At 41.4% G+C, this 24216-nt stretch overlaps 1 protein-coding gene across 1 annotated transcript; it reads left to right on the forward strand.

The window, feature by feature from the left end:
- The first annotated feature begins 4234 nt into the window (after positions 1-4234).
- On the forward strand, positions 4235-22698 carry LOC102462591 (sulfotransferase 6B1-like). The gene is made up of 6 exons (XM_006121302.4): positions 4235-4379; positions 5236-5420; positions 8305-8431; positions 17956-18050; positions 19905-20091; positions 22310-22698. Exons 1-6 carry the CDS (start codon positions 4235-4237, stop codon positions 22426-22428), a joined length of 858 nt encoding a protein of 285 aa, XP_006121364.1. The 3' UTR covers positions 22429-22698.
- The last annotated feature ends 1518 nt before the right edge of the window (positions 22699-24216 follow it).

Here is a 24216-nt window from a genome sequence, read left to right on the forward strand (position 1 = left end):
AAAAGAGTGTCTAGACTACAACCAGTACTTTCGAAAAAGCAAGCTACTTTTTCGAAAGAGAGCACCCAAGCAGTCTAGATGCTCTCTTTCGAAAAAGCACAGTTTGCATTGCACAGTTTGCATTACTTTAGAAAAAAAGCGTTCTTCCTCATAAAACAAGGTTTTCTGTGGTCAAAAAAACTGCCGCATTCCTTCGATTTACTTTTGAAAGAATGTGACAGCAGTATTGACGCAGGGGAAGTTTTTTTGAAAAAAGACCCCTTTTTTCAAAAAACCCTGTAGTCTAGACACAACCTAAGAATCCATTTGGATATTGCTTGTACGGAAATAAATAACAGGCTCTTTTCTTCCAACAACTATTTTTTAAAATTTTATCACTTAGCTATATCCCTTTTCTTCACTCTACAATAATTGATTTGCACAACCGTGAGAAAACGACAGCTACAATATTGCAGGAAGCTACAGAAAAAATTGTGGAAAACCAGCCTGATTACTACGTCTGTGATGCATAGACTAATGTGTCTGATTTTACACGTAACTTGTAAGGGAGTATGTCACTTGTTTTAAAGAGAATTTACAAACTATTATAGATCTGGTGCCTCAGAACCTTGAAAGAAGTCAGGAATCACAAAAGATTTGGTATGACAGGTATGCTGAACAAAGATTTGGTGATTTGGTGCTAGTGCTAATTCCAATGAGAAAAAACAAAATGCAGGATTGTTGGGTAGGACCTTCTGAGGTGACAGAGTGAATGTGTCAATCTCACTTGAAATGTCATTATTCCACATTATAAGGAACATGTACATTTTGCTTCATAACTTTAAAAACGTTTGCTCCGAACTTGTGAACTCAGCCACAGGAATAATCCGCTCCCTGCCCGTTAAGGATATGTCTACACTACGTGCTTATTTCAAAATAAGCTATTTTGAAATAATATTTCTCAAATATTTCCCCATCGAAATAGCGCAGAATTATGTTGCAATAGTGCATCTGCACTCATTGGAGCCTGATTCGCATTTAAAGCCCCCCGGAAGCACTTTGGGCAGGGCATCAGGACAGCAGTCACTTCCTGGAGCTGCTTCCCTGTACAGCTGGGTCACAGCCTCCTCTCCATTGCCCACCTCCTTGAGGGACAACAAACTCTTCTCACTGCATGCTCTGGTTGCCCTTGCAGACACTGTAGCACTTCTGCCATGGAGCAACTTGTCTGAGGGACTAGAAAGCCAAATGTAATAGATAAAACAGGGACACTAGATTTTTTTCCCCCTTCTCTCAGCTATTTGAACTCTCACAGGGTCAGAGACTAAACTGAAGCAAGAGAACCTCATATTATCCCTGGGTTTGCTCAGAAAGATGTTGACAGATCAGTGCAACTCTGTCACTGTTAGGATTTCGAATGCAACCCATTTCTGTGTATATGTTTGCTTGAACCTGTACATTATTCTGATTTCTTTGTTTTCCTAGTTAATAAAACCTTTAGATAGTTTATTACAGGAATGGATAGGTGTTGTTTTTGATGTAAGAGCTGGTTTAAGTGACTTGTCCCTTGAAACAGGAAGTAATTTAAATATATATATTTTTTAATTTCTGGCATGATTTATTGTGAAGTTCAGCTTGCCTAGGTGGCAAGACACACTGGAGAGCCAAAGGAAACAGTCTGTGACTCTCTGGTAAGACTGATATGGTGATCCAGGAGCTCACATTTGTTATTGGGTTGGTGAAACCTAATTATAGAACATAACACAAGTGTGGTGTGTCTGTCCTGTTTTTGACATTCTGCCCTGAGGTAGGTATAACAGTCTTGAATCATTTCAGCTAGCACAATCAACTGGTTGGAAATTTTTCAACAAAATGTCTTTTTCCTCAAAAATGCTTACTCATCAAAACAGAAACGTTTTGTGGGAACGGGTCAGTAAATCTGGAATAGGTAAAATTATCAAAGTGAAATCTTGACCTTTTCTAGATTTCCAGACAGAAAGGATGTCACGTTTAGAAATCTAAATGATCACTACAAAATTTATAATGAAAAAAAGTATTGAAATCAAAATGTTTCAAAATTATTGAAACAGATAAAAACTTTTGGTTTGTGAACATTTGAGATGTCAAATTTTGAGATGCCGAAAACGTAGTAGCTCATCAGCTGAATTTAATTAATTAATCTTGTGTTTTTCTAAATAATTTCAAGAGCGTCTCTTAGGCCACTGCTATTTTTAATAGTATCCTGGCATCTGAATTCAAAGCTGGCTCATAACAATGTGGATAATAGCTCATGGTTCTTTCTGTTGCAGTCTGGTTGCTACTCCTGCTACTAAGGCTGGCACAGTAGTGGCACTGTCACAGCATTGTCTAGAACAGATGTCGATGCTCACATTTATATGCAACATCTTTAATTATATGTGCTTACCTCTGGCAATATGAAAGCTACATTGCACAATTCATTTCACTCATCACCCACCTAGTGCAAACATAAAACTGCTTGCTTTTTGCTGAAGAAGTCTGTTGCTTCAGCTACCATAACTGTATATCACTTTCCCCAAATCTACTCAGAAATATCCCTTGTCATTTTAAGATCCACGATACAGTTATGCCCATTTGAATACCTAGACTTGCGAAGGTTCCGTGACCCTTTTTCAGCCATTTTGAAATATTAGGATTATATTCTGCTTGCAGGAAAAGTTGCAATCCACTCCTCCCCTTCTGGGCATGTTTTCAGCTTGTTCTGTATAATGGCCTTGCACTGTAAATCCTTGTTTGGCAATATAACATATGCCACTTACTATTACCTTTAGGATCTTCCTGATTTTGTTCAGTTGGTTTTTTTTTCCCTCTGAAAGTACTGTGAATTTAACATGCCACTGACACTCCTTGTGGTCTTTTGAAGAATATCAGCTGCTTCCTGGTGACACAAAGAACCTTACGGTCTTTCAAATTTGTCTCAAGACTCTTTCCAGTTAGAGAATCCAGATTGTGTGAAAATTTCAGTAAAAGTAGTCCCTGCCGAAAGGCAGCACAGTTGTAGAAACAAAGAATATACTCTCACTAGCTTCAGAATAATGGAGCCATTCAAAAAAATGAGCAAGGCAGAATAGATTCGTTTTCCAAAATTACACACTGGGCCAACTTAAATCACGGTTGAATCGGTATTTCAGAAATGCTACCAGTATGGAGCAACTGGCAGTGAATTCCTGTTGCAGGCAATGGCTGAGACAGCTCAGTGTTCCAACCAGCAGTAGTCGATGCACTTCTGTTAGAAGTTTAATTTCCTCCTGTTTAATTAGCCTTGTTTTAAGTGATTTCATTTTAGCATCTTGAAAACGAATGTTTTGTTTTTCCACTTCACTCAGCCATTACTTGCTTGTAATAGATGAAATCAGATTCACTGAAATCAATGGCAAAACTTCCATTGACTTCAAAGGGGGGAGAATTTGACCCAAATAGAATTTTGAAACACGTGTTATGGAGGGGGCAGGGAGCTGGACGCGATGACCTCCTGAGGTCTCTTCCAGCCCTATGATTTTATTATTATGAATGCGATATTCAAGGGAATATTTAACATGTGTCTATAAATAGAGATGGATTGAGAAGTCATTTGGACAATTGCTCTACGAGGTCCTATGATTTTAAGGTGTATCATTCAGTAGGGACATTTCAGAGGGAGTTTTTCTGTGAGTAGGTGCTCAGTACTTTCTGAAAATGGGGACCCTTAGTTATTTTTGAAAAATTCAATCCATTGTCAATAAGTTTAAAAAAATAATTACTTGTGTTCACACAAGCTAAAGGAATATTGAATTTTAAAAATATGTGAAAATGCATATTTTAAAAATACACACTGCCTATCTGGAAACATGAAGCAACAAGCCACTTATTCCAAAGCCTAATTTGCTAATGAGGATGTTAAGTATATTTTGAAAGTGTATTCACTTGTCATTCTAGTTATTTTCCACTGTTAAAACACTTCAGGAAATCTTTGTGACATATAACCCACAGGGAAATGGAGGTTATCTGTGTGATTCATCAAGATAACTTCTGTAGAATTTTACAGTTGCCTAAGTAATTTTCTGACAAGGTAAAATCTCGATGTGACTCTGCAGAATTGTACAATGTATATAAAAGTGCAGTTTCCAATTGTAAAATTTGATTAGTCACTGAAAATCATCTGACTTACAAGTGACTTCCATATCCCCAGGTGACTGAGCTGTTATCTGACATACAGAGATCCAAGACATTAGCAAATATGTCAACTCAGAGTCAGCCAGCTCTCATTCATAGATTCAACGGGATTCCCTTTACAACTAGGTCATCGCCAGATCTTTTAAAATCTTTGGATGCCTTTGATGCTAGAGAAGATGACATCCTTTTGGTTTCCTACCCAAAGTCTGGTAAAGATCTGCTTTAAGCATTCCTTGCAGGGAAACGTAATTGTTTGCTGAATGTTCTAGGTGTTAGCTCATTGGAAAGCCTGCTGCATATGTGAGAGGGTGAAATGGAAAGAGGAAGATGTTTAAGTTCATATTGGAAATGCGGAGCTTTACTGAGGTGTAAAAAGTGGAATTTTAAAATATCAACTATATGTGTATAATGTATTTTGACTTTGTAATTTTAAAGCAGTTGAGCCTGCCTATCAGTTCTCTTTATTACTAGAAATCAAAATAGGCAATTTACTTGCAAGTTAAATCCATACTGTAAAGATGTGGTTAAAGTCTTATTACACTGTTATCATTAATAAGTCAGGACTGTGTAAGTAATTTTATGCTGTTGCTCTGTATATTCATCCTCCCCCCCCCAAAATTAAGTCAGTGTTGTTATTGAAAATATGTAAACCAAAGTGTTAGTTCACCAGCTAAGTAGTGGGCATGTAAGTTTTATGCTCAAACTTTATGAGGAAAAGTGAGCCATAGCACTACTTTTTAGTTTCTATAAAACTATCTGAATAATGTGCACATTTTCTAAAAAGGTTTGCTTAGTATTAGTGTTACTCAGCATTTTTTCTAAGGGAATTATTTCATTCATCAGCTATAGCTCTAATTCTATGAGCATTTAGACTCAAGTGGACTCAACAGAACTGCTTTTATGTGAAAAATTTCTCACACACCTAAGTGTTGCAGGATCAGAGCTTCAGTGTCCTAACAAGTGATCTCCTTTCAAACAAAACTTTTCCTATATCAGTATATTTTTCTAGTAATAAATCCTTTTCTTCTCTCTTACTTTTTTATTCTTAAAAATAATGGTCTTAAGGCACTCACTGGCTTGCAGAAATTGTAATGCAGATTTACACTCCTAAAGTCACCCTCACATCGCCTATTGAGTTTGGAGACATCTCCAGAGTGGAAGAACTGAACAATCTTTCTTCCAAGAGAATCATCCCAACACACTTGGACTACAGCATGTTACCGTCAAATTTTAAGGTCAAGCAATGCAAGGTAAAATATTGCAGCTCTTTCAAATGAAGTATACATTTTATCTGGACTGGATTTAGTCATTTTTAAACACACAGTGCTGCCAGTATCAAGTTACAGTGGCAAATTCCACTCTCGGCCACACCAGTGTAAATCTGGAAAAACTCTCCAGCTTCAGTGGGTTACTCTGAATTTTAACCAAAATAGCATTCCAGTGTTGGTCCTCTATTATTTAAAATTTCATAGTGTAAACTATTAGTTCAATCTGGTTTCTAATATTCATTATAATCCAGTCTGACCTCCTGCATTATATAGGTGTTAAAATGTCATTCAGTAATTCCTAAATTGCTATTTGTTGGTTGAGCTGGAACATGTTCACATATATATAAGCCTCACTGATGCAGAAAACCTATGACAGAATCATGCAGATTCATAATTGCAAAGCCACTGGATTTTTCAGGTATGAATTATAGAAGGGACTTCCCAGCAGTTAATCAAAAGCCAATAACTCAACTCTACTTGCATGTCAGTAAACTGGTAGGCTGCATCTAGATTGGCATGATTTGCTGAAAATGCTTTTAACGGAAAAGTTTTCCATTAAAAGCATTTTCAGAACAGAGAGTCTAGATTGGCACAGATGCTTTTCCGCAAAAGCACTTTTTACGGAAAAGTGTCCGTGCCAATCTAGACGCGCTTTTCTGCAAAAAAGCTCCGATTGACGTTTTCGCGATCGGGGTTTTTTTGCAGAAAACAACTCTGAGCTGTCTACACTGGCCCTTTTGCACAAAAGCGTTGTGCAAAAGGGACTTTTGCCTGAACGGGAGCAGAATAGTATTTCCGCAAGAAGCACTGATTTCTTACAGAAGGAAGTCAGTGCTTTTGTGGAAATTCAAGCGGCCTGTGTAGACAGCTGGCAAGTTGAGAAAAACTGGCCAGTCTAGACACAGCCATAATGAATTTAGTATTCTCATATTTTAAAATATAATTACACAACATAGGGCTAACATCTTGCCATCAGAGCAGCAGCATAGATTGAGTTCAAGGTGTAAATAAACAATGAAAGGTCTGAAGCATGCCTTCTTCACTTGCATTACAACCTGCCTCACATTGTCTGTCCTGCTAAACACAGTCTGCAGATTACAATGTTCTGAACATTCACAAGATTGGATTGGAAGTAGTCATAGTTATCAAAGTGCCACATTTCCTTATATACTAGCATGGAAATGCACTTGCACTTAGATGTCTTTGAGCATCAGACAAATAATTTGATTTAAAAGATGGAACATATAGGAGCCTGAACACCCTCAAACACATTAGCAGCAAAGAATTTAATGACCACGTAATTAAAAGTTTTTTAAGTATACTTAGTACACTTACATTCTGCATTTAAATCATTTGTTCAGCTCTCAGTGCTATCAATGGATGATGCATATCCAGATGGGGGTAATATATGCCCTTAAACCTGGACTTAAATATCTGGGTTTCATCATAGAATGTCCTACTTTGTGGGACAAAGTGGGCGAGGTAATATATCTTATTGGGCCAATTTCTGTTGGTGAGAGAGACAAGTTTTCTGAAGTTGAAAAAAGATCTTTGTGGGCTCAAGTTTTCTGAGTTCTGTGGGGTTTGAAAGCTTGTCTCGTTCACCAATAGAAGTTGGTCCAGTACAAGATATTACCTCACCCGCCTTGTCTCTAATTCCGAGGAACCCACAACACCATGACTATACTGAACTAATCAGTAGCTCAGTTTTAGTCATAGAAAGATACCAAAAGTGAAAAACATTACAACCTTAAAGCTGTTTTATATAATTTCTGATCAGTGCAATGATTAATGGAGCTAGAGTTACATAATTAAGTGTAAAGGATCCAGGCACATCTGAAAAAAAGCCACACAATGACTAGCCTGCTACCACAGTAACACTCCTTTTAAGTGAGTCACTTTAAAATTAATCTAACAGTGTTTCATCCCTCATTGCTTATGCATTATCTACTAATATATTTTGACCTATGCCTCCAATTATTCTGTAGAAGTTAGTGTATGGCAAAACACAGGAGTCTGATTTCTATGCAAGATTTGCCTAGTTTTTCCCTGTTTCAGAAATATGACGTTTACTGTAATGTTCGTGATTCTTCAGAATGAACTGCTTGGGAGGACTATGAAATTTTATACATGTAGACTGTATGAAAAAACATTGTTATAGGCAAGGATACCAATTATACAAAAAAAGCGCACAGTTCGGTAAGGGCTAAAACCAAGGTTTCAGCCACAAGTCCAAGTCTTGATAGATCCCTCTCACGCGCACCGCAGAGTTTGCTTTGCCCCCAGCAATGCTGGAGGCTTCTAGAAAAATTGAGCTCTGCATCCAAGTTTTGATTTCAAACATGTAACCTTCATACTCATTCAGATGCAGGCTTTGGGTTCAGGCCTAATGCTAGTTGCAACTGTTTCTCATGAAACTGATCATATGCTACTTACATGAGAACAGCAAGCAGTAAATGTTTTACACATGGGATTTATTGAGATCCTGTATTGACTTATGAACTAATATAAATGCCATCTCTTGCATATATTCCAGTTCACACACATAGAGGAAACCCATATGCAATTGTGTTCCAGCCAGTAATACTGTATGAGTGGCACCTATACTTCCAGGTTTTACCACTGGTCTGTTAATGTCTGCCTATGCATCAGCTAGTGATTTTCCCCCACTAATACCCTCCTCTACCTTAATGCTGTTTTAACTATAAAGGACATTTGACTATTGGCTGGAAGATGATCACTGAAAGAAGCTTGTCCCATAGCCAGAGGACCTCAGGGAAAAATGTAAAAAAACCTCACACCTATGCAAATGGATCTTTTACAAGAAGGAAGTTATTCTTAATATTCTTATTGTTTTCATTTCCAGGCCTTCTACATCATCAGAAACCCAAAAGATATTGCTGTTTCCATGTATCACTACTACAGAGATAATCCAAATCTCCCCACCATAGATTCATGGACTGTTTTCCTTGAGCTGTTCTTAGAGGGAGATGGTAAGGATGAGTGTTATAAATTAGGTTAGAGAGAGAAAAGATAACACATGGTAAAGAAGTGAGAAATATAAATGAGTGAAAAATCCTTATTTACAGGGCATTTACCCTTTTTTACAAATCATCCATGTAACCAGATACCAGCCGTATATTTTGTACAAATGGGATCAAAGAAAACAATTTGTTTACTTAACCAGAATAGTTACTATCTCCTCAATGTGGCATTACAGGATTTCTTGTCATTGGAATAGGAAACACCACATGTGCCTCCTTACATGTAATTACTGCCAGGGGTATGTGTTCCTCTTTAATAGCACTATCTGGAATACTGCGTACAGATGTGGGCTCATCTCAAAAAAGATCTACTGGCATTAGAAAAGGTTCAGAGAAGGGCAACTAAAATGATTAGGAGTTTGGAACGGGTACCATATGATGAGAGATTAAAGAGGCTGGGACTTTTCAGCTTGGAAAAGAGGAGACTAAGGGGGATATGATAGAGGTCTATAAAAGCATGAGTGGTGTGGAGAAAACTAATAAGGAAAAGTTATTTATTTGTCCCCATAATATAAGAAGTAGGGGCCACCAAATGAAATGAATGGGCAGCAGGTTTAAAATAAATAAAAGGAAGTTCTTCTTCACACATTGAATACAGAAGCATAGCAAAGAGGCTCCAGGGGGGCAATTGCCCCCGGGTGCCACGCTAGGGGGGCGCCGGCCCGGGGTTAAAGAGAGCACATGTTGTGCAGGCTCATCTGGCATGGGCGGTGAGTTCTATGGCTGTCCCCACCCCCGGCCCTGGACCATCCCTGACGTGCACAGGGTTCAGTTGGCTCCCCCTTGCCTGCACATGCTGCGCATGGCAGGGATGGTCCAGGGCCGGGTATGGGATGGCCATAGAACTCGCCGCCCATGCCAGCGTTCAGTCAGCTCCCAATTGCCTGCGCACACTGCGCAGCATTTTCAGGTGACTGGGGAGACGCCCGGGCATGACGTGACGTCACAGCCTGGGACTTTAAAAGTGTTCGGTGCCGCGTGGTGCCGGCCTAAATTCCAGTTCGGAGTCCGGGGACTTCTGGGGCCTGAGCACAGACTCCGGCCCCGCAAGTGGAAGGCAGAAGGTACGGCAGGGCAGGGCAGGGCAGGGCAGGGTGAAAACTAGGGGGGAAGTGGTGGGAGAGGAAGGAGCTTGTGTGGAAGGGAGGGGAGAAGAGGGAAGGGGAGGGGCTTGTGAGGAGGTGGAGAGGAGAGAGAAGATACAAATGTCAGGGGGCCAAGTGCAGACAATGAGGGAAAGGGCAGGAGGGGAGGTGTCAGTGGGAGGGGGCACAGGGTGATACTGCGAGAGGAGAGGATAAAGGCATTAGGGTCTGGATGGGGGAGAGGGAGGTGCTGGGAGAAGGCTTGAAATAAGGGGTGGGTATGAGGAAGGCGGGGATGGAGCAAGGCATGTGTGAGGGCACAGGGGCATGAGGGGAATGGGGGCAGAAAGGGGTGGGGGGAGGGCATCAGAGAAAAAGAGGGCAAAGGGGAGCAGGAGCAGTGAGGGAAGGGGGAGGCACCAGGAGGGTGCAGGGCTAAGGGAAGGTGCAGGTGCCAGGAGATTCTGGGGGTGAAGCAGAAGGTCAGACACCTGCAAGGGAGGGACCAGCACCAGAGGAGAGAGGCAGGGCAGGTATGTAGAGGGAGGTGTTAGAAGAGGGGATGAGGAGGGGTAGCTCACCTGATCAGAGTGGGTTTACTGGAGGAGTGGGCACAGGGGGGAGAGAGCAGCTGGTGGAGGAGGACAGGTCGCAGGAAGGCTGAGGGCTGTGAGAAGGGCAGGAGTCAGGACAGCAGAGGAGGGTGAGGAGTTGGGGGGCAGCAGGCACCAGGGGAGATGATGGAGCAAGGAGAGGACACATGGCAGATGAGAGAAAAGGTAAAGGTTTAAAAATATTTATTAATAACTTGGTATGCTGCTCATGGCCAGTTTGTTTGCGCCCCGCGGTGCAGTTTGAGTTTATGTGAAGATCAACACGTGGCCGGCGAGTGGGAGCCAAAACAAAAAAGTAGTCAGTGTAATGATCTTCTCTTGATGTGTTTTAGTAGTTAAATTCTTGGACTGTCATTGCTCATGAAAAGTGCTGTCCATGGGTAGAAATCGGGTAAATATTGCATTTTATTAATATCAGCAGAGCTGACTTAAACGGGGTCTGTGTGTTGTGTAATCTTGCCTTAATCTTTGTATTCATGCCTGTCAGTGTGAGAGAAGCTATTTGTATATATTTGCTTGCATATGCAACCACACTTAAGTTGAGGCCCTCAGCATGTTCTGTAAGTATCAGTGTTGCCCCTGGGGCTTCCAAAGTTGAGTTGCTCTAGCTCATCCCTGACAGGTGTCTGTCTAACCTGCTCTTAAATATCTCCAGTGATGGAGATTCCACAATCTCCCTATGCAATTTATTCCAGTGTTTAACCACCCTGACAGGCAGGAAGTTTTTCCTAATGTCCAACCTAAACCTCCCTTGCTGCAATTTAAGCCCATTGCTTCTCATCCTAACCTCAGAGGCCAAGCAGAACAATTTTTCTTCCTCCTTCTTATGATACCCTTTTAGATACTTGAAAGCTACTCTCATGTCCCTTTTCGATCTTCTCTTTTCCAAGGTAAACAAGGCCAGTTCCTTCAGCCTTGCCTCATATCTCATGTTCTCTAGACCTTTCATCATTTGTGTTGATCTTCTCTGGACTTTCTCCAGTTTCTCCATGTTTCCTGAAATGTGGCACCCAGAACTGGACATGATACTCCAGCTGGGGCCTAATGTAGATGGCTCAGTTCCTGCCTAGGGGACGTGAGACGGGGCGGGTTAATTTCTAATCCTCCTGTTTATTCTTCTCCTAAGCCAGGAGGGCACAGTAGTTCTGAAGGGGGCTCTGCAGGAAGGCAGCCCACACTGCCCCCTGCCTGAAACCTTGTGCAGGTGTTAAACAGCTGTCCAGCTCACCCTAGAGGTGTCCGCATTTCAGCGTGCCTTGAAGCAACACAGCACCAGCAATGGACAGGAGAATGGCTCCCGGGCATGGCTTGCTCATGTCTGCTTCAGTCCCATTGGATGGGCCTCAGCCTCTTTTCCTCCCCTCCTCCGCTTTGCAATGGGGCTGTAGACTCTGGGGGGAGAGGGGTGGAGGCAGGTAGAGGTGTCTCCCTGCAGCAAATGTAGACATGTCTCTATTAATTATTCTCTCATTGAAGTTTTTAGCTTTGTATTGAGTCCTTTTACATGGAAACTTTGTATTAAGTCTTGGTAGAATAGTCCCTAGGACAAGTGAGGCAGAGACTGTCTCTGTGGGGTGAATGAGGTGGGAATGTGTAAGGCGGAAGATGAGCACCTCTGGGCAGTTACAAAGGTTGGAGAAGGGATGGAAGCCAGATCCAAGATCAATGAGCCCTGGGAAGTGGGCCCATTGAAAGGAGACTGGACCTGTGGATGCTTTGGGGGTCAGCAGCAAGGGCCTGCTTTGGGAAGCCCCCTCTTTGAAGGTGAATGTGGCAGCACTGAGACACCACCCAGAAGCTGGTGCCACAGACACTAACTTCAGATTAATGGGACGGCTCTCACAGATCTTGCATATGCAGAAGATGATAGATCTGCAGGAGGGGGGGCAGTGGCGTAGCAAGGGGGCTGGAGAGGTCAGTTGCCTCTGGGCACCATGCTAGGGAGGCTACAATTTAATCCCATTCTGCTCCCCCCGTTATCCCTTCAGCTCACGGAAGCTGGAGCCTTCTCCCTGCTTCTCTGCTCCGAGCCGGACCCTGCTTCAAGCCTGACCCTCCTCCATCTCCACTGGCGGGTTAGTGCATGCAGGAGCCAGGCCCCTGTAGGGAGTGGGGGAAGAAGCAGTACAAGTTCCCCTCAGCTGTGCCCCAGGTTCGGGGCCGTGCCACATGGCGGTGGAGGAGAGGGGGTGCAAATTTTTGCTGTGAAAGTTAGGACTATAACAGGGTTTAAAAAAGAACTAGATAAATTCATGGAGGTTAAGTCCATAAATGGCTGTTAGCCAGTATGGGTAAGGAATGGTGTCCCCAGCTTGTATGTCAGAGGGTGGAGATGGATGGCAGGAGAGAGCTCGCTTGATCATTACCTGTTCAATTCACTCCTTCTAGGGCACCTGGCATTGGCCACTGTCAGCAGACAGGGTACTGGGCTGGACAGACCTTTGGTCTGACCCAGTATGGCCATTCTTATGTTCTATGTTCTATTCTCTAAAGGCCTTACTGCAGTATCACAGAGACATCATGAACTATTGGAGAGCAGTGTATTTTACAGACAGTATATATTACAGAGCAGTGTATTGTACATTTACATGTAAATGATCTAGTCTGCAGAGCTTTGCTTAGTCCCCGGACCTGGAGTGTGGACTGATTGCTGCACTCTTATAATTCCCACTGACCTCAGTGGCTCTGCTCATGGATCCAGCAAGGTGCCACTATGCAGGAGCCAGGCCTTTCACACATGCTGGGACTGAGGGTGCTGTAGCATTCCCTGACTTGAAGTGATTTCCAATATATGCAGGGGACTGACATGAGGTAAATAGCAGGGAGGCCTCAGGTTTTGACTTCAAACATGCAACCTTCATGATTGTTCAGATGCAGGCTTTGAGTCCAGGCCTAATGCTAGTTGCAACAGTTCTCATGGAACTGATCGTATGCTACTGACGTGAGAACAGCAAGCATTAAATGTTTTACATATGGGATTTATTGAGATCCTGTATTGACTCATGAACATATACGAAGGCCATCTCTTGCATATATTCCAGTTCAAACATGTATAGGAAACCCATATACAATTGTGTGCCTGCCACTAATATTATCTGAGCATCTTGAACTAGCTGCTTTACCAACGAGGAATCCTGTGGCACCTTAGGGTATGTCTACACTACAAAGTTAATTCGAACTAACAGACGTTAGTTCGAATTAACTTTGATAGGTGCTACACACGCGAACCGCTAGTTCGAACTTAATTCAAACTAGCGGAGCGCTTAGTTCGAACTAGGTAAACCTCATTCCACAAGGACTAATGCCTAGTTCGAATTAACTAGTTCGAATTAAGGGCTGTGTAGCCACTTAATTCAAACTAGTGGGAGGCTAGCCCTCCCCAGCTTTCCCTGGTGGCCACTCTGGGCACCCCCAGGGAAACTCGTATGCCCCCCTCCCGGCCCCAGAGCCCTTAAAGGTGCATGGGCTGGCTATGGTGCCCGTGCCAGGTGCAAGCCTGCCAGCACCCAGCCAGCAGACCCTGCACCTGGCATGGCTCGAGCCAGCCACCCGCTGCCACCCAGCCCTCCGCCTCTTCCCGGGACCAGGCTGGCGGCTCCCGGGAGCCTACCCAGGTCCGCAAGAGGTGGGCGCCCGCCTGAGCTAGTGCAGACATCGTGGACTTCATCCACAACCTCCGCACTAGGCATAGGAAAGTGGCCGTCTAGGGCAGGATAGCTGCCAGCCTGGCCATCCAGGAGCAGGTTTGCATGAAAATCAGGGTGGTCCAGTGAGACCCCCTGAGCCCTGAGCTTAGAATGGCCGTACTGGGTCAGACCAAAGGTCCATCTAGCCCAGTAGCCTGTCTGCCGACAGTGGCCAAAACTAGGGACCTGGAGGGGATGGACCGAAGACAATGACCAAGCTATTTGTCTCGTGCCATCCATCTCCAGCTTTCCACAGAGGCCAGGGACACCATTTCTACCCCCTGGCTAATACCACTCCATGGACCCAACCTCCATGACTTTAACTCACTTCTCTTTAAACTCTGTTCTAGTTCTAGCCTTCACAGCCTCCTGCAGCAAGGAGTTCCACAGGTTGACTATTTGCTTTGTGAAGAAGAACTTTCTGTTGTTAGTTTGAAGCCCGCTACCCATTCATTTCATTTGGTGTCCTCTAGTCCTTCTATTATGGGAACTAATGAAGAACTTTTCTGTATGCACCCTCTCCACACCACTCATGCTTTTAGAGACCTCTATCATATCCTTACTCCGTCTTCTAAGCTGAGAAGTCCCAGTCTCTTTAGCCTCTCTTCATATGGGACCTGTTCCAAACCCCTGATCATTTTAGTTGCCCTCCCCTCTCCCAGCCTCTCTCTTCCCCTCTCCCATCTCCTTTTCCCAGTCTCCCCGAGTTTTGTTCAATAAAGAGAGTTTCTATTTTTGACCACACGTGTCCTTTATTTTGTACATCAGGAAGGGGGGCTAGGGAGGGGTAAGTGGAAGGAGGTGAGGGAGGGATGGGGTACGAGTCCCTGATGGGGAGGACTGGGCTGGCTCTGCGGGCTCCTCGGGGTGGAAGCTCTCCTGAAGCCCCTTGATTGACCCCCCCCTCCGGATGGCAGCCTGCGGCAAGTGCAGCTGGGCTGATGGCCGAGTGCTGTGATGTGCCGAGTGTGGGCACTCAGGGCACTCCAAGCCAGGACTGCTTTGCAAGCGGGGAACCCCTGAGAACTGTCTGTCCGGGGTGGGGGTCGGGTCCCTTTAAGCACAGCCCTCGGCTAGCCTGAGACAGCAGCTCCATGCTCTAAGTCCTAATCTGATGCCCTGCCGGCACTGCTTCCGGCCATCCTTAACCCCGGTTCAGGGTCCACTCAGTGTGGACATGCTAGTTCAAATTAGCAAACCACTAATTTGAACTAGTTTTTAAGTCTAGATGCGCTAATTCGAATTAGTTTAGTTCGAATTAACTAATTCGAACTAAGTTAGTTCGAATTGGTGCTGTAGTGTAGATGTACCCTCATAGACTAACAGATTTATTGGAGCATTAGCTTTGATAGGCAAAGATCCACTTTGTCACACGAAGTTGGTCTTTACCTACGAAAGCTTATGCTCCAATAAATCTGTTAGTCTATAAGGTGCCACAGGACTTCTCATTGTTTATGGAGTTTCTGACTAACACAGCTACTCCTCTGATACTAGCTTCTTTAACTTTATCCAGCTTCCCCTTCAGGTTTCGGGTTACAAAAAAAAATCTGGAGAGACAGTTAATCAACTCTTTTTGCACCACATGGCAAAGAAAGGATCTATCATTAACCTGACCTGAAGGTATCGATGTCTCCCTGACATTGCAATCAGCTAATAAGGTCATTTGCAACAGGACTCTACATTTTAGACATAGGAAAGAAGACAGCCACCAGCAGCTACCAGCACCTCCACTATAAAAAGTGTTCCAGCACTCTTGGACATTAGATTATATTCATCACAACCCTTCACATTGGCCCTCCATACAGACAAGTCAATAGCCCATAGGTAATAAACTCAGAGCTGGCATTAGCATTTTTTCCCCATGCTTTAAACTCATATTGCCCTCAACCTTTTCCCAAACAACTTACTGACTCTTGTTCCAGCCACAAAAACAAGCAAATTGACCTGCTGATTCTTATCCCCACTCTGCACTAAAGTAAATTAACACTGTCCCAGCTTTTACAAAAACATAGGGTAGCCACCTGTGCCCTCCAAACGGGGCTGTCCCTGTTGATTTGATAGAAAAAAAATGTTTTATCCCTGTTTTTGCAACCCCCAGAAGACTAGCCACAGCTAAGTTTGGATGTCCAGCTTCCCCTTTAGGTTTAGGATTAAAAAAAAAAATCTGGAGATAGTTAATCTACTCTTTTTACACCAAATGGCAAAGAAAGGATCTAACACACAACATCTGGCCTGAAGGTATTGATGTCCCTCTGACTTGCAATCAGCTTATAAGGTAATTTGCAACAGGACTCTACATTTTAGGGAGAAAAAGTGCAAAAGAAAGGAGAAAAAGTAATGATAGCCTGCCTTTTTAAAGTAGTGTATATTCTTCTGAGCATGCTCAACAGAGTTTTCCCTCGTTCTGAAAGCAGAGCAGAAAAGAATAGTGTGTTTAACTGATAGCTCAGAGAGCATATAAAGCACGTTTCCCTTAAGTGAGCTGGATGAAGCAAGGTGGATATTATTCTGAACCCTCTAACTGTCAATCCTATTTATGCTTTACAACGTGTTATTATTGTACCTTTGTTTTTCATTGATCCGGGTGGTTTTTTATTGTTTTGCACACATGACCTGTACTTTTTGTCTTTGGCCGGATCCAAACAAAGGTTATATTTGTAAGCCTTGACCTACTGCAGTGTTCATCACCTCCACAGACTCTGCCCCATCCTGTGACAGGGCTGTTATCTTGAACTGCCAGGTTTCAAACCCCAAGGACATGCAGGAGTATTATATGAGCAGCAGCTTTGATCCTGATGTGGCAGTTAAGATTGTGCTGGTGGTGCTGTTCCCATTGTCCAGCCCCGTTTTCAGTGTTTTATTACTCAAAAAGTTTGTTTCTGCAGGATATGTGCTACCCAAGAAGCTGTACAGCAACAAACAGCTGTAGGAAATTCAAAAGAAAAACAAAATGCTACTGATATGGGGCCTGATGCTTGTGCTGCCTAGGCTGGATCCTGCACTGCAGAAGCAAATGTGGGCACTTGTTAATGGCAGCAAAATTGTCCCCACTGCTCACAAGCCCCATGGGAATAACAAATCATAGATTTTTAAGGTCAGAAGTGAACGGTGTGTTCCCTAGTCTAATCCTCCTATTTTACATAGGCCATAGAAATTCATTCATCACCACCAGCAGCAGTAGAGACACCAAAGTGAGTAAAGATTGCAATATTGCCAACCTCAAGTGCTCAGACATCATGGATATGGCCCCTCAGAACCAAGAGATTGGGTTAGAAATCGTATGGGTTTTTTTAATAATAAATATTGGATTTTTCTTTTTTGTGGTTTTGGAACTCTTTAGAATGTTCTCACTTGACATGTTCAATCTTTTCTTTATCATTAGAAAGGCCAGAAACTTACTTCTTTTGGGAGAGGGGTGGGGGGAGAGCTAAGGTTCTCCAGCAATTTCTTGATTCCAACAAGTTGTGGTACAATTTAAGAAAAACAACAAATATCATGAGACTCATTATAAAGTCACAGGAACTGGCAACACTGTGGCTAAGTACCAGTTTGGGAACTAATCATCTTCAGTCTACCTCCCTTTCCCCTGATACTTTAAATTCATATGGTATTCTTCACTTTCATACCTAAAATATTTGAAACATTGCTCTGCACTTATTAACAGCTGCTGTGTTTCACTCCAGAGCAGGCTGCATTTTGTGCTGAAGTGTTTACTATCTTCCCAAATTATGGCACTAATATTGCAAATGTTTATGCACATGCTTTACTTTTGTAAACATAATACCATATATTTCAGTGAGACTACTCACATTTCCTTGTGGCTGGATTCAGTGTTTGGCTTCAAATCCATTTCTCAAAAGAACACCAGAATTCTACAAACAGAAGCTCACAAAAAAAAAAAAAAAAAAAAAAGTTAAAAAACCTTGTGCATTCAATTTGATCCAGTAAGCAGAAGGAATTGAACCAGTCAGGGGAATGCACTCTCATTGCACAGCAGGAAGAGAGCATTTCCTTTTAGTGTATACAATATAGTTGGACAAAAAAAAATCTATGAAGTTTATATAAATCCCATTTTGTTTTTCTCACAGTTGTCTGTGGATCCTGGTTTGATCATTTCTTAAGCTGGGAAGAACATAAAAATGACAGAAACATCTTATTTTTATTCTATGAAGACATGAAGAAGGTAAATGTATGTCCATATTATGCAGTAAAAAACAAAACAAAACAAAAAATAACAAAACAAAGCCATTGTAAGACCACATCACTGAAAATTAAAGAGCAAATGAAAACTTGTATAGTGCTTATCTTTGAAAGGGTTACACAAATATTAGCTACTTCATTTTCATAACACGAGGTAGGTAGTAAATCCTATTTTCACATATTGAGACACTGAGGCACAGAGAGGTAAAATGACTTGCACAAAGCCATAGATAAAATCAGTGTCAAAAGAAGGATTAACATTCAGAAGTTAATGATTCAGAACCTATGATTCTAGGTTGTCTCAACAGGTGTGTTGTAAGCAAAACTCGTGAAGTCATTCTGCCGCTCTACTCTGCACTAGTTAGGCCTCAGCTGGAGTACTGTGTCCAGTTCTGGGCGCCACATTTCAAGAAAGATGTGGAGAAATTGGAAAGGGTACAGAGAAGAGCGACAAGAATGATTAAAGGTTTAGAGAACATGACCTATGAAGCCAGGCTTCATGAACTGGGCTTGTTTAGTTTGGAAAAACGAAGATTAAGGGGGGACATGATAGCGGTTTTCAAATATCTAAAAGGGTGTCACAAGGAGGAAGGAGAAAATTTGTTCCTCTTGGTTTCTGAGGACAGGACAAGGAGTAATGGGCTTAAAGTGCAGCAGGGGAGGTTTAGATTGGACATTAGGAAAAAATTCCTAACTGTCAGGGTGGTCAAATATTGGAATAAATTGCCAAGGGAGGTGGTGGAATCTCCCTCTCTGGAGATATTTAAGAACAGGTTAGATAGACATCTGTCAGGGATGGTGTAGACGGAGCTTGGTCCTGCCTTGAGGGCGGGGGGCTGGACTCGATGACCTCTTGAGGTCCCTTCCAGTCCTATGATTCTATGATTCTAAGTCCACACCTCTCTTTCCTGTGCACAGTCAGCTAGATCATGCTGCCAGGCAGAGAAAAAGCCTCTTGTTCCAGGATCTTCTGTTGCTGGCTATGGAACTGAAGTGGGAGACTATGGGAGCCATAAGCAACTTGGTGCTTCTAGTTACACAGAAAGAATTTTCAAAAGCGCTTCAGTGATTTCGGAGCACATGTCCCATTTGGAGCCTATGAAACTAGAACCAAATAGGGATGGTCAATTTTTTCCATTATAACTATTTTTCCACAAATAAATGGGATTTTGACTTTTTTGTGGGAAATGTCCACTTGCTTCAAGAATTTCAAGTTTTAAAAGAAAAGAAAAAGCCAAGACAATAAACTTTATCCAGTTTTTGATGTTTTGATGAGAAGTCACACTGAAAATTTCTACAAAAATGTATTTTTCATCTTTGGCAATATTTTTCTTGGGGGATGGAGGAGAAATAAAAATCCAGTCTGTTGTAGCTCCTAAATTTCTTCCAAAATTTTCACCCTCAAACTCCAGTTCAACTAGGTACTCCAAGTATACACCTAACTTTAAGTACATTAATATTCCAATGGAAGGCAATGAGAATGGTGAAAGTTAGAGAAATGCTTAACTGTCTTGATGAACTGATACCAAAACTGACCATGCAACTTTTAAAAATATATGTAAATAAGAACATACATACACTGAACCTGATTCTCTTCTTACTTATATCATTTGCACACACATGAGACTCTATTATCTTCAATAGAATTACTCCTGATTTACACAGGTGCAAGTAAGAGATGAATCAGGCCTCCCGTCTAGATACTGTGTGTGCACACCAGGGTGACAGCTTTCCTTGAACAGTGTCATTCGGAAGGAAAAATATTTGGTGTTTGATTTAGAAATAAAACCTGTTGTACTGCTTAGAAAACAAACAATTTACTTTTCAAAAATTTCAGGATCTTCCTAAGGTTGTGAGGCAGATGAGTGTATTTCTGGGAGTAAACATCAGTGACAGTGAAATCAGAAAGATTTGTGAGAAGTCATCATTCACTGAGATGAAAAGCAACATAGAAAAAGAAAACAGTGACCCAAATCACACCGTTTGTGCACTCACATCCAACAGGAAACTGATATTCCGAAAAGGTACGTTGGTGGGAAGTGACCTAACTGAAGAACATATAGGGCCTGATACAAATCTCATTGAGGACATTAAGAGCAGGTCTACACTCACCACGCCAGAGATCGACGTTTGGCATTCGATTTAGCGGGTTCGATTTAGAGCCATAAATCAAACACTGAGTGCAGCTCTAGTTAGCGCCTGTACTCCTCACAGTTGCAAGAAATAAGAGAAGCTGATAGGATTGTTTGCTCCTTTCGGCCTCCCGCTGTGTGGACGCAGCCAAGCTTGTTTTAAGGTAAGCCAACTCCAGTTATGTATTCTACACAGCTGGAGTTGCGTAGCATACTCCAACCTTCCAGGTCTAGTGTAGACCTGGCTTGTAGGTATGTATATAATGACTTGTTGAGCTTTGGATCATGTCCTCAGAGTGAGGAAAGAATTCTCTTTGAATCCAGTTCTAGTCTGCTTTCTTTTCAGCTTCTTTGATTGGGAATGAATGGCCACACTAGATACAGGGAAGCCTCTATATTCAACGTTAACATTGTTTCACATGAGCATTTAGAACAGAAGGGAAAGATTCATGCGCTTAACTATCTCTTTCTTTATCTAAATTGTTTTACCTCTGTCCTTCACAAACACTAAAGTGTACCCTTATTACTGCATAGCAAGGTCACTCTGTTTATGAGGAATCACAAACACATTCCTTTTGAGAAAGGTTGCAATTAGTGTTTATTTTGTATATTCCCTGTTGTCTTATTGACGTATATATGCTAAAAAAATATGCTGACAATACAAATGGATGAGTGAGAATCCATTAATAGTGTAAAGAGATGAATTACCTTAAACCCCTCATACAATTCTAAATCTAGGATCAAATTTTCAAAAGCACTAAAGAGATATAGAGTCCCATGTCATTTATGCACTCAAATTTTATCTTTGGTCATTTTAAACAAAAGTACAGCCAGGTGAGAAATTTTTCCTGTCCTTTGAAAAATGTTAAGTCATTTTGAACCAGAAATAAATTAAATGAAAAAAAATTCCATTACACATTTCTTGATCAGCTTAATTTAAAAGTTCCAGCTTCTATATCTACCCTGAATCTGTTAGCCCATTCCTGTGAATTTATAGTTGCATTTTCTTACTTTTATGAATATTTTCCCCCGTTTTTGAGGATGCAAAGAAAGAGAAAATTGTGAACACTTCGCTGGGGGGAGAGGAAGAGGGAGAGGAAAGTTGGTCAAAAAGCCTCAAGGGGACAGCACTCTCAGGTCTTTCCAGTGAGTAGGAGGGTGTGATGGCTCAGCTGAGACTGGTTTACGGTCTAGGTAGGCAGTATAAGGCCTGGAGGATTATAAGCAGGCTAGGTGACCAGGAGCTTTGAATCCCACTAAAAGCACAGGCCTGGCTTGCTATTGTATAGTCAGAAGTCGGGGTCTTTTAGCTGGTGAAGTATGTATGTGTGGTTTCTAAGAGGCAAAAGTAGTTCAGTGTGTTCTTCTTCCAGTTTCTCCACTCAGCATTGCCAACCCTGAGCATTCAAAAATTATGAGTCAAGTCTCTGAAAGGAACAAGAGTAGTTTAAAAATAATAAGATTTTTTTAAAAAGCCAGTGCATTTTGGATTAATTTTAGTGCCTTGGGTGATGTTTCTGTGTCTATATGGGGCACCTAGATCATATTTTCAAGCTTTGCTCTGCAATCATGAAGGTAAGAAATGTAGCTTGAAATGAAAGTTGAGATGCCCCCATATTGCATGCCTCCCAAAACTAGCATTTAGAAAAACACAGCTATTATGAGAGCTGACAATGCCAAATGCTGGTCCTGCCTCTCTTTTACTCCTACTCAGTCCTTGACATGATTATTTCCACTGCATTATACATATGCATGGAAATGTGGACGATGGCCCATAGAAAAACCAGTTTTGCAGGTAAGTCACTTTAAACTGGAAATTAGGTGGTGAGAGCGAGATAAATTAGTCTGAAGATATAAAGGTTAATATGATATAGCAGCTGATAAGCCAGCCTCTTTCCACCAGGAACCTCATCTGAACTCTAAATGTTACTCATTTTCATGACCTTTATGCTAGGACACGGGAGCAAAATAATAATAATAATAATAATAAAACAGCATGTGCAAATTTTTGCACTAATGAAGCCAGACTGTTTCAGAGCACACAGACAATTATTCTCTGTCCAATGGCAAGGCAGCCTTGGCTATTCATTCCCCATTTTTGTTCTCCCAGGAGCTGTTGGTGACTGGAAAAACCACTTCACTCCAAAAGAAAACAAAACATTTGAGGAAATGTTTAATAAGAAAATGAAACTGAGCGAACTGGCAAAATGTATCACATATGAATGCTGATAGCGAATGAAGAGTGATAGTCCGCTGGCAATTGAGCAGAAATATGAGATGTGTTAATATTGTATTAAAACAATGTACTTTTAAAGTTACTTTATTTGAAAAACAGATCTTGTCTGGTGTTTTCTAATAAAATACTAGGAGACAATCAGTTTACAGTATGACGGGTAAGATCATAAGGATTGTGCATAACTATGTTTAGGAACAGTACCGACGGCACACCAGAAAATTCTCAGGAACATTTATGTAAAAATTTAGTTTAGAAATATGTCAGTGAAATTATGTTTAATTTTTTTTGACTGTGTGTAAAAAAAGGAGAATCCCAAACTGTAGATATAAGAGTTATAAATTGTTAATTGTTAGAAATGGTCCCAAGGCCCTTGGAATTTTTAAAACCAGGTCTGGACATAAACACATCCTAATACCTTTTAAACAAAACAAAAGCCTGTTGATGAATTAGCAATGAAAAGTGGTGGGTAGTTTAAAAGTGCTAGGTTTCAGATTCAAATTTCCATGTCCAAACCTATTTGTAAATACCACTGCTTTAGATGTGTCTATTGTAGAAAGTTTCAAAAATGTAGTTCTTGAAAATAATTTATTCTGAATGTAGTGAACAATGTCAAAGATTGTGTCATAAATGCAAGTCAGATGTATGGCAATTTGTATATTTACATAACTTTAAAATGTTTTCTGTTATCTCACTTATGAAAAATGTTTTATTCCATTCTGTTAATTTATAAACTTTGTGCACTAGAACTCAGCAGTTCTTTCTGTGTGAATAAATCATTGAACAGTGACAAAGTAAATATGGAATATTTTATTCCCCCTGAAACTCTTTTTCCATGAGTTAACTGTGAACCTCCAAGTACATTGAACCACCCTGAGGAAAAAGAACAGTTTTTTCTTGGGATTCATTCTATTATTGCTTTTCTGACCTCAGCTTTATGACTGTTTGCTTTAGCTGATATGCTAAGTCTTAGTCCAAAGTCTTGAAAAGTGTCTGACTAACACAATCACTTACCTGTGCAACTATATTTTAAGTTCCTAAATTACTTCAATTTTACTTATGTACTGTAACAGGCATAGTTAATACGCAAGGATTGGCATATTTCAAATAGCCTTGTTTCTCCCCTCCAGTTATAGCTCTTATAATTCCAATATCAATACAAGAGGTACCAATAACCTTACAATAGGTTGTCTTGGGTCTTCATTGTTTTTCCATCCAGTGTGCTTCATTAATATTAATATTTTGAAATTATGTTTGTGTGGTACTCTGTCGGTGTCAGTTTTGATGGACATAGGGTTGCTATGTTATTATAGGTACATCTGGACTAAAAGCTTCTTTTGAAAGAGATCATGTAGACAGTCCCCAGTCTTTCAAAAAAGAAAGACGCTTTTTCAAAAGAGAGCGCCCAGGCAAACTAGATGCTCTCTTTCGAAAAAGCCCTGTTTGCAGTCAAGAATGCCTTTTTTTGAAAAAGCCCTTTCGAAAAAAGGCATTCTTCCTCGTAAAAGTAGGTTTACTGCTGTTGAAAAAACCGCTGTGTTCTTTCGATTTAATTTCAAAAGAATACGATGGCAGTCTAAACGCAGATGAAGTTTTTTTGAAAAAAGGCTAGACATAGCCTTAGGAATACTGATCTGTATTAATGCACGAAAGCTGTATGTGACCAAGTCATAGGAAATGCTTACTGTTGACAATATTAAAATACTTATATAGATGTTAGTTTAGTAACAGGAAGGTAACACAATGGCCCAAGATAAAACCCCTCCAGGTAAACAGGACAAAGG

The sequence above is a fragment of the Pelodiscus sinensis genome, chromosome 1 (assembly GCF_049634645.1).
Source record: "Pelodiscus sinensis isolate JC-2024 chromosome 1, ASM4963464v1, whole genome shotgun sequence".
Classification (NCBI taxonomy): domain Eukaryota; kingdom Metazoa; phylum Chordata; order Testudines; family Trionychidae; genus Pelodiscus; species Pelodiscus sinensis.

What these genes read in the sequence shown, in the direction of transcription:
- LOC102462591 (XM_006121302.4), top strand. Translation starts at nt 4,235, where the DNA reads ATGTCAACTCAGAGTCAGCCAGCTCTCATTCATAGATTCAACGGGATT. An exon ending in GCTGTTCTTAGAGGGAGATG is followed by an intron (nt 8,432 to 17,955) that starts GTAAGGATGAGT and finishes TTTTTCTCACAG; the next exon opens with TTGTCTGTGGATCCTGGTTT. An exon ending in GAAACTGATATTCCGAAAAG is followed by an intron (nt 20,092 to 22,309) that starts GTACGTTGGTGG and finishes TTGTTCTCCCAG; the next exon opens with GAGCTGTTGGTGACTGGAAA.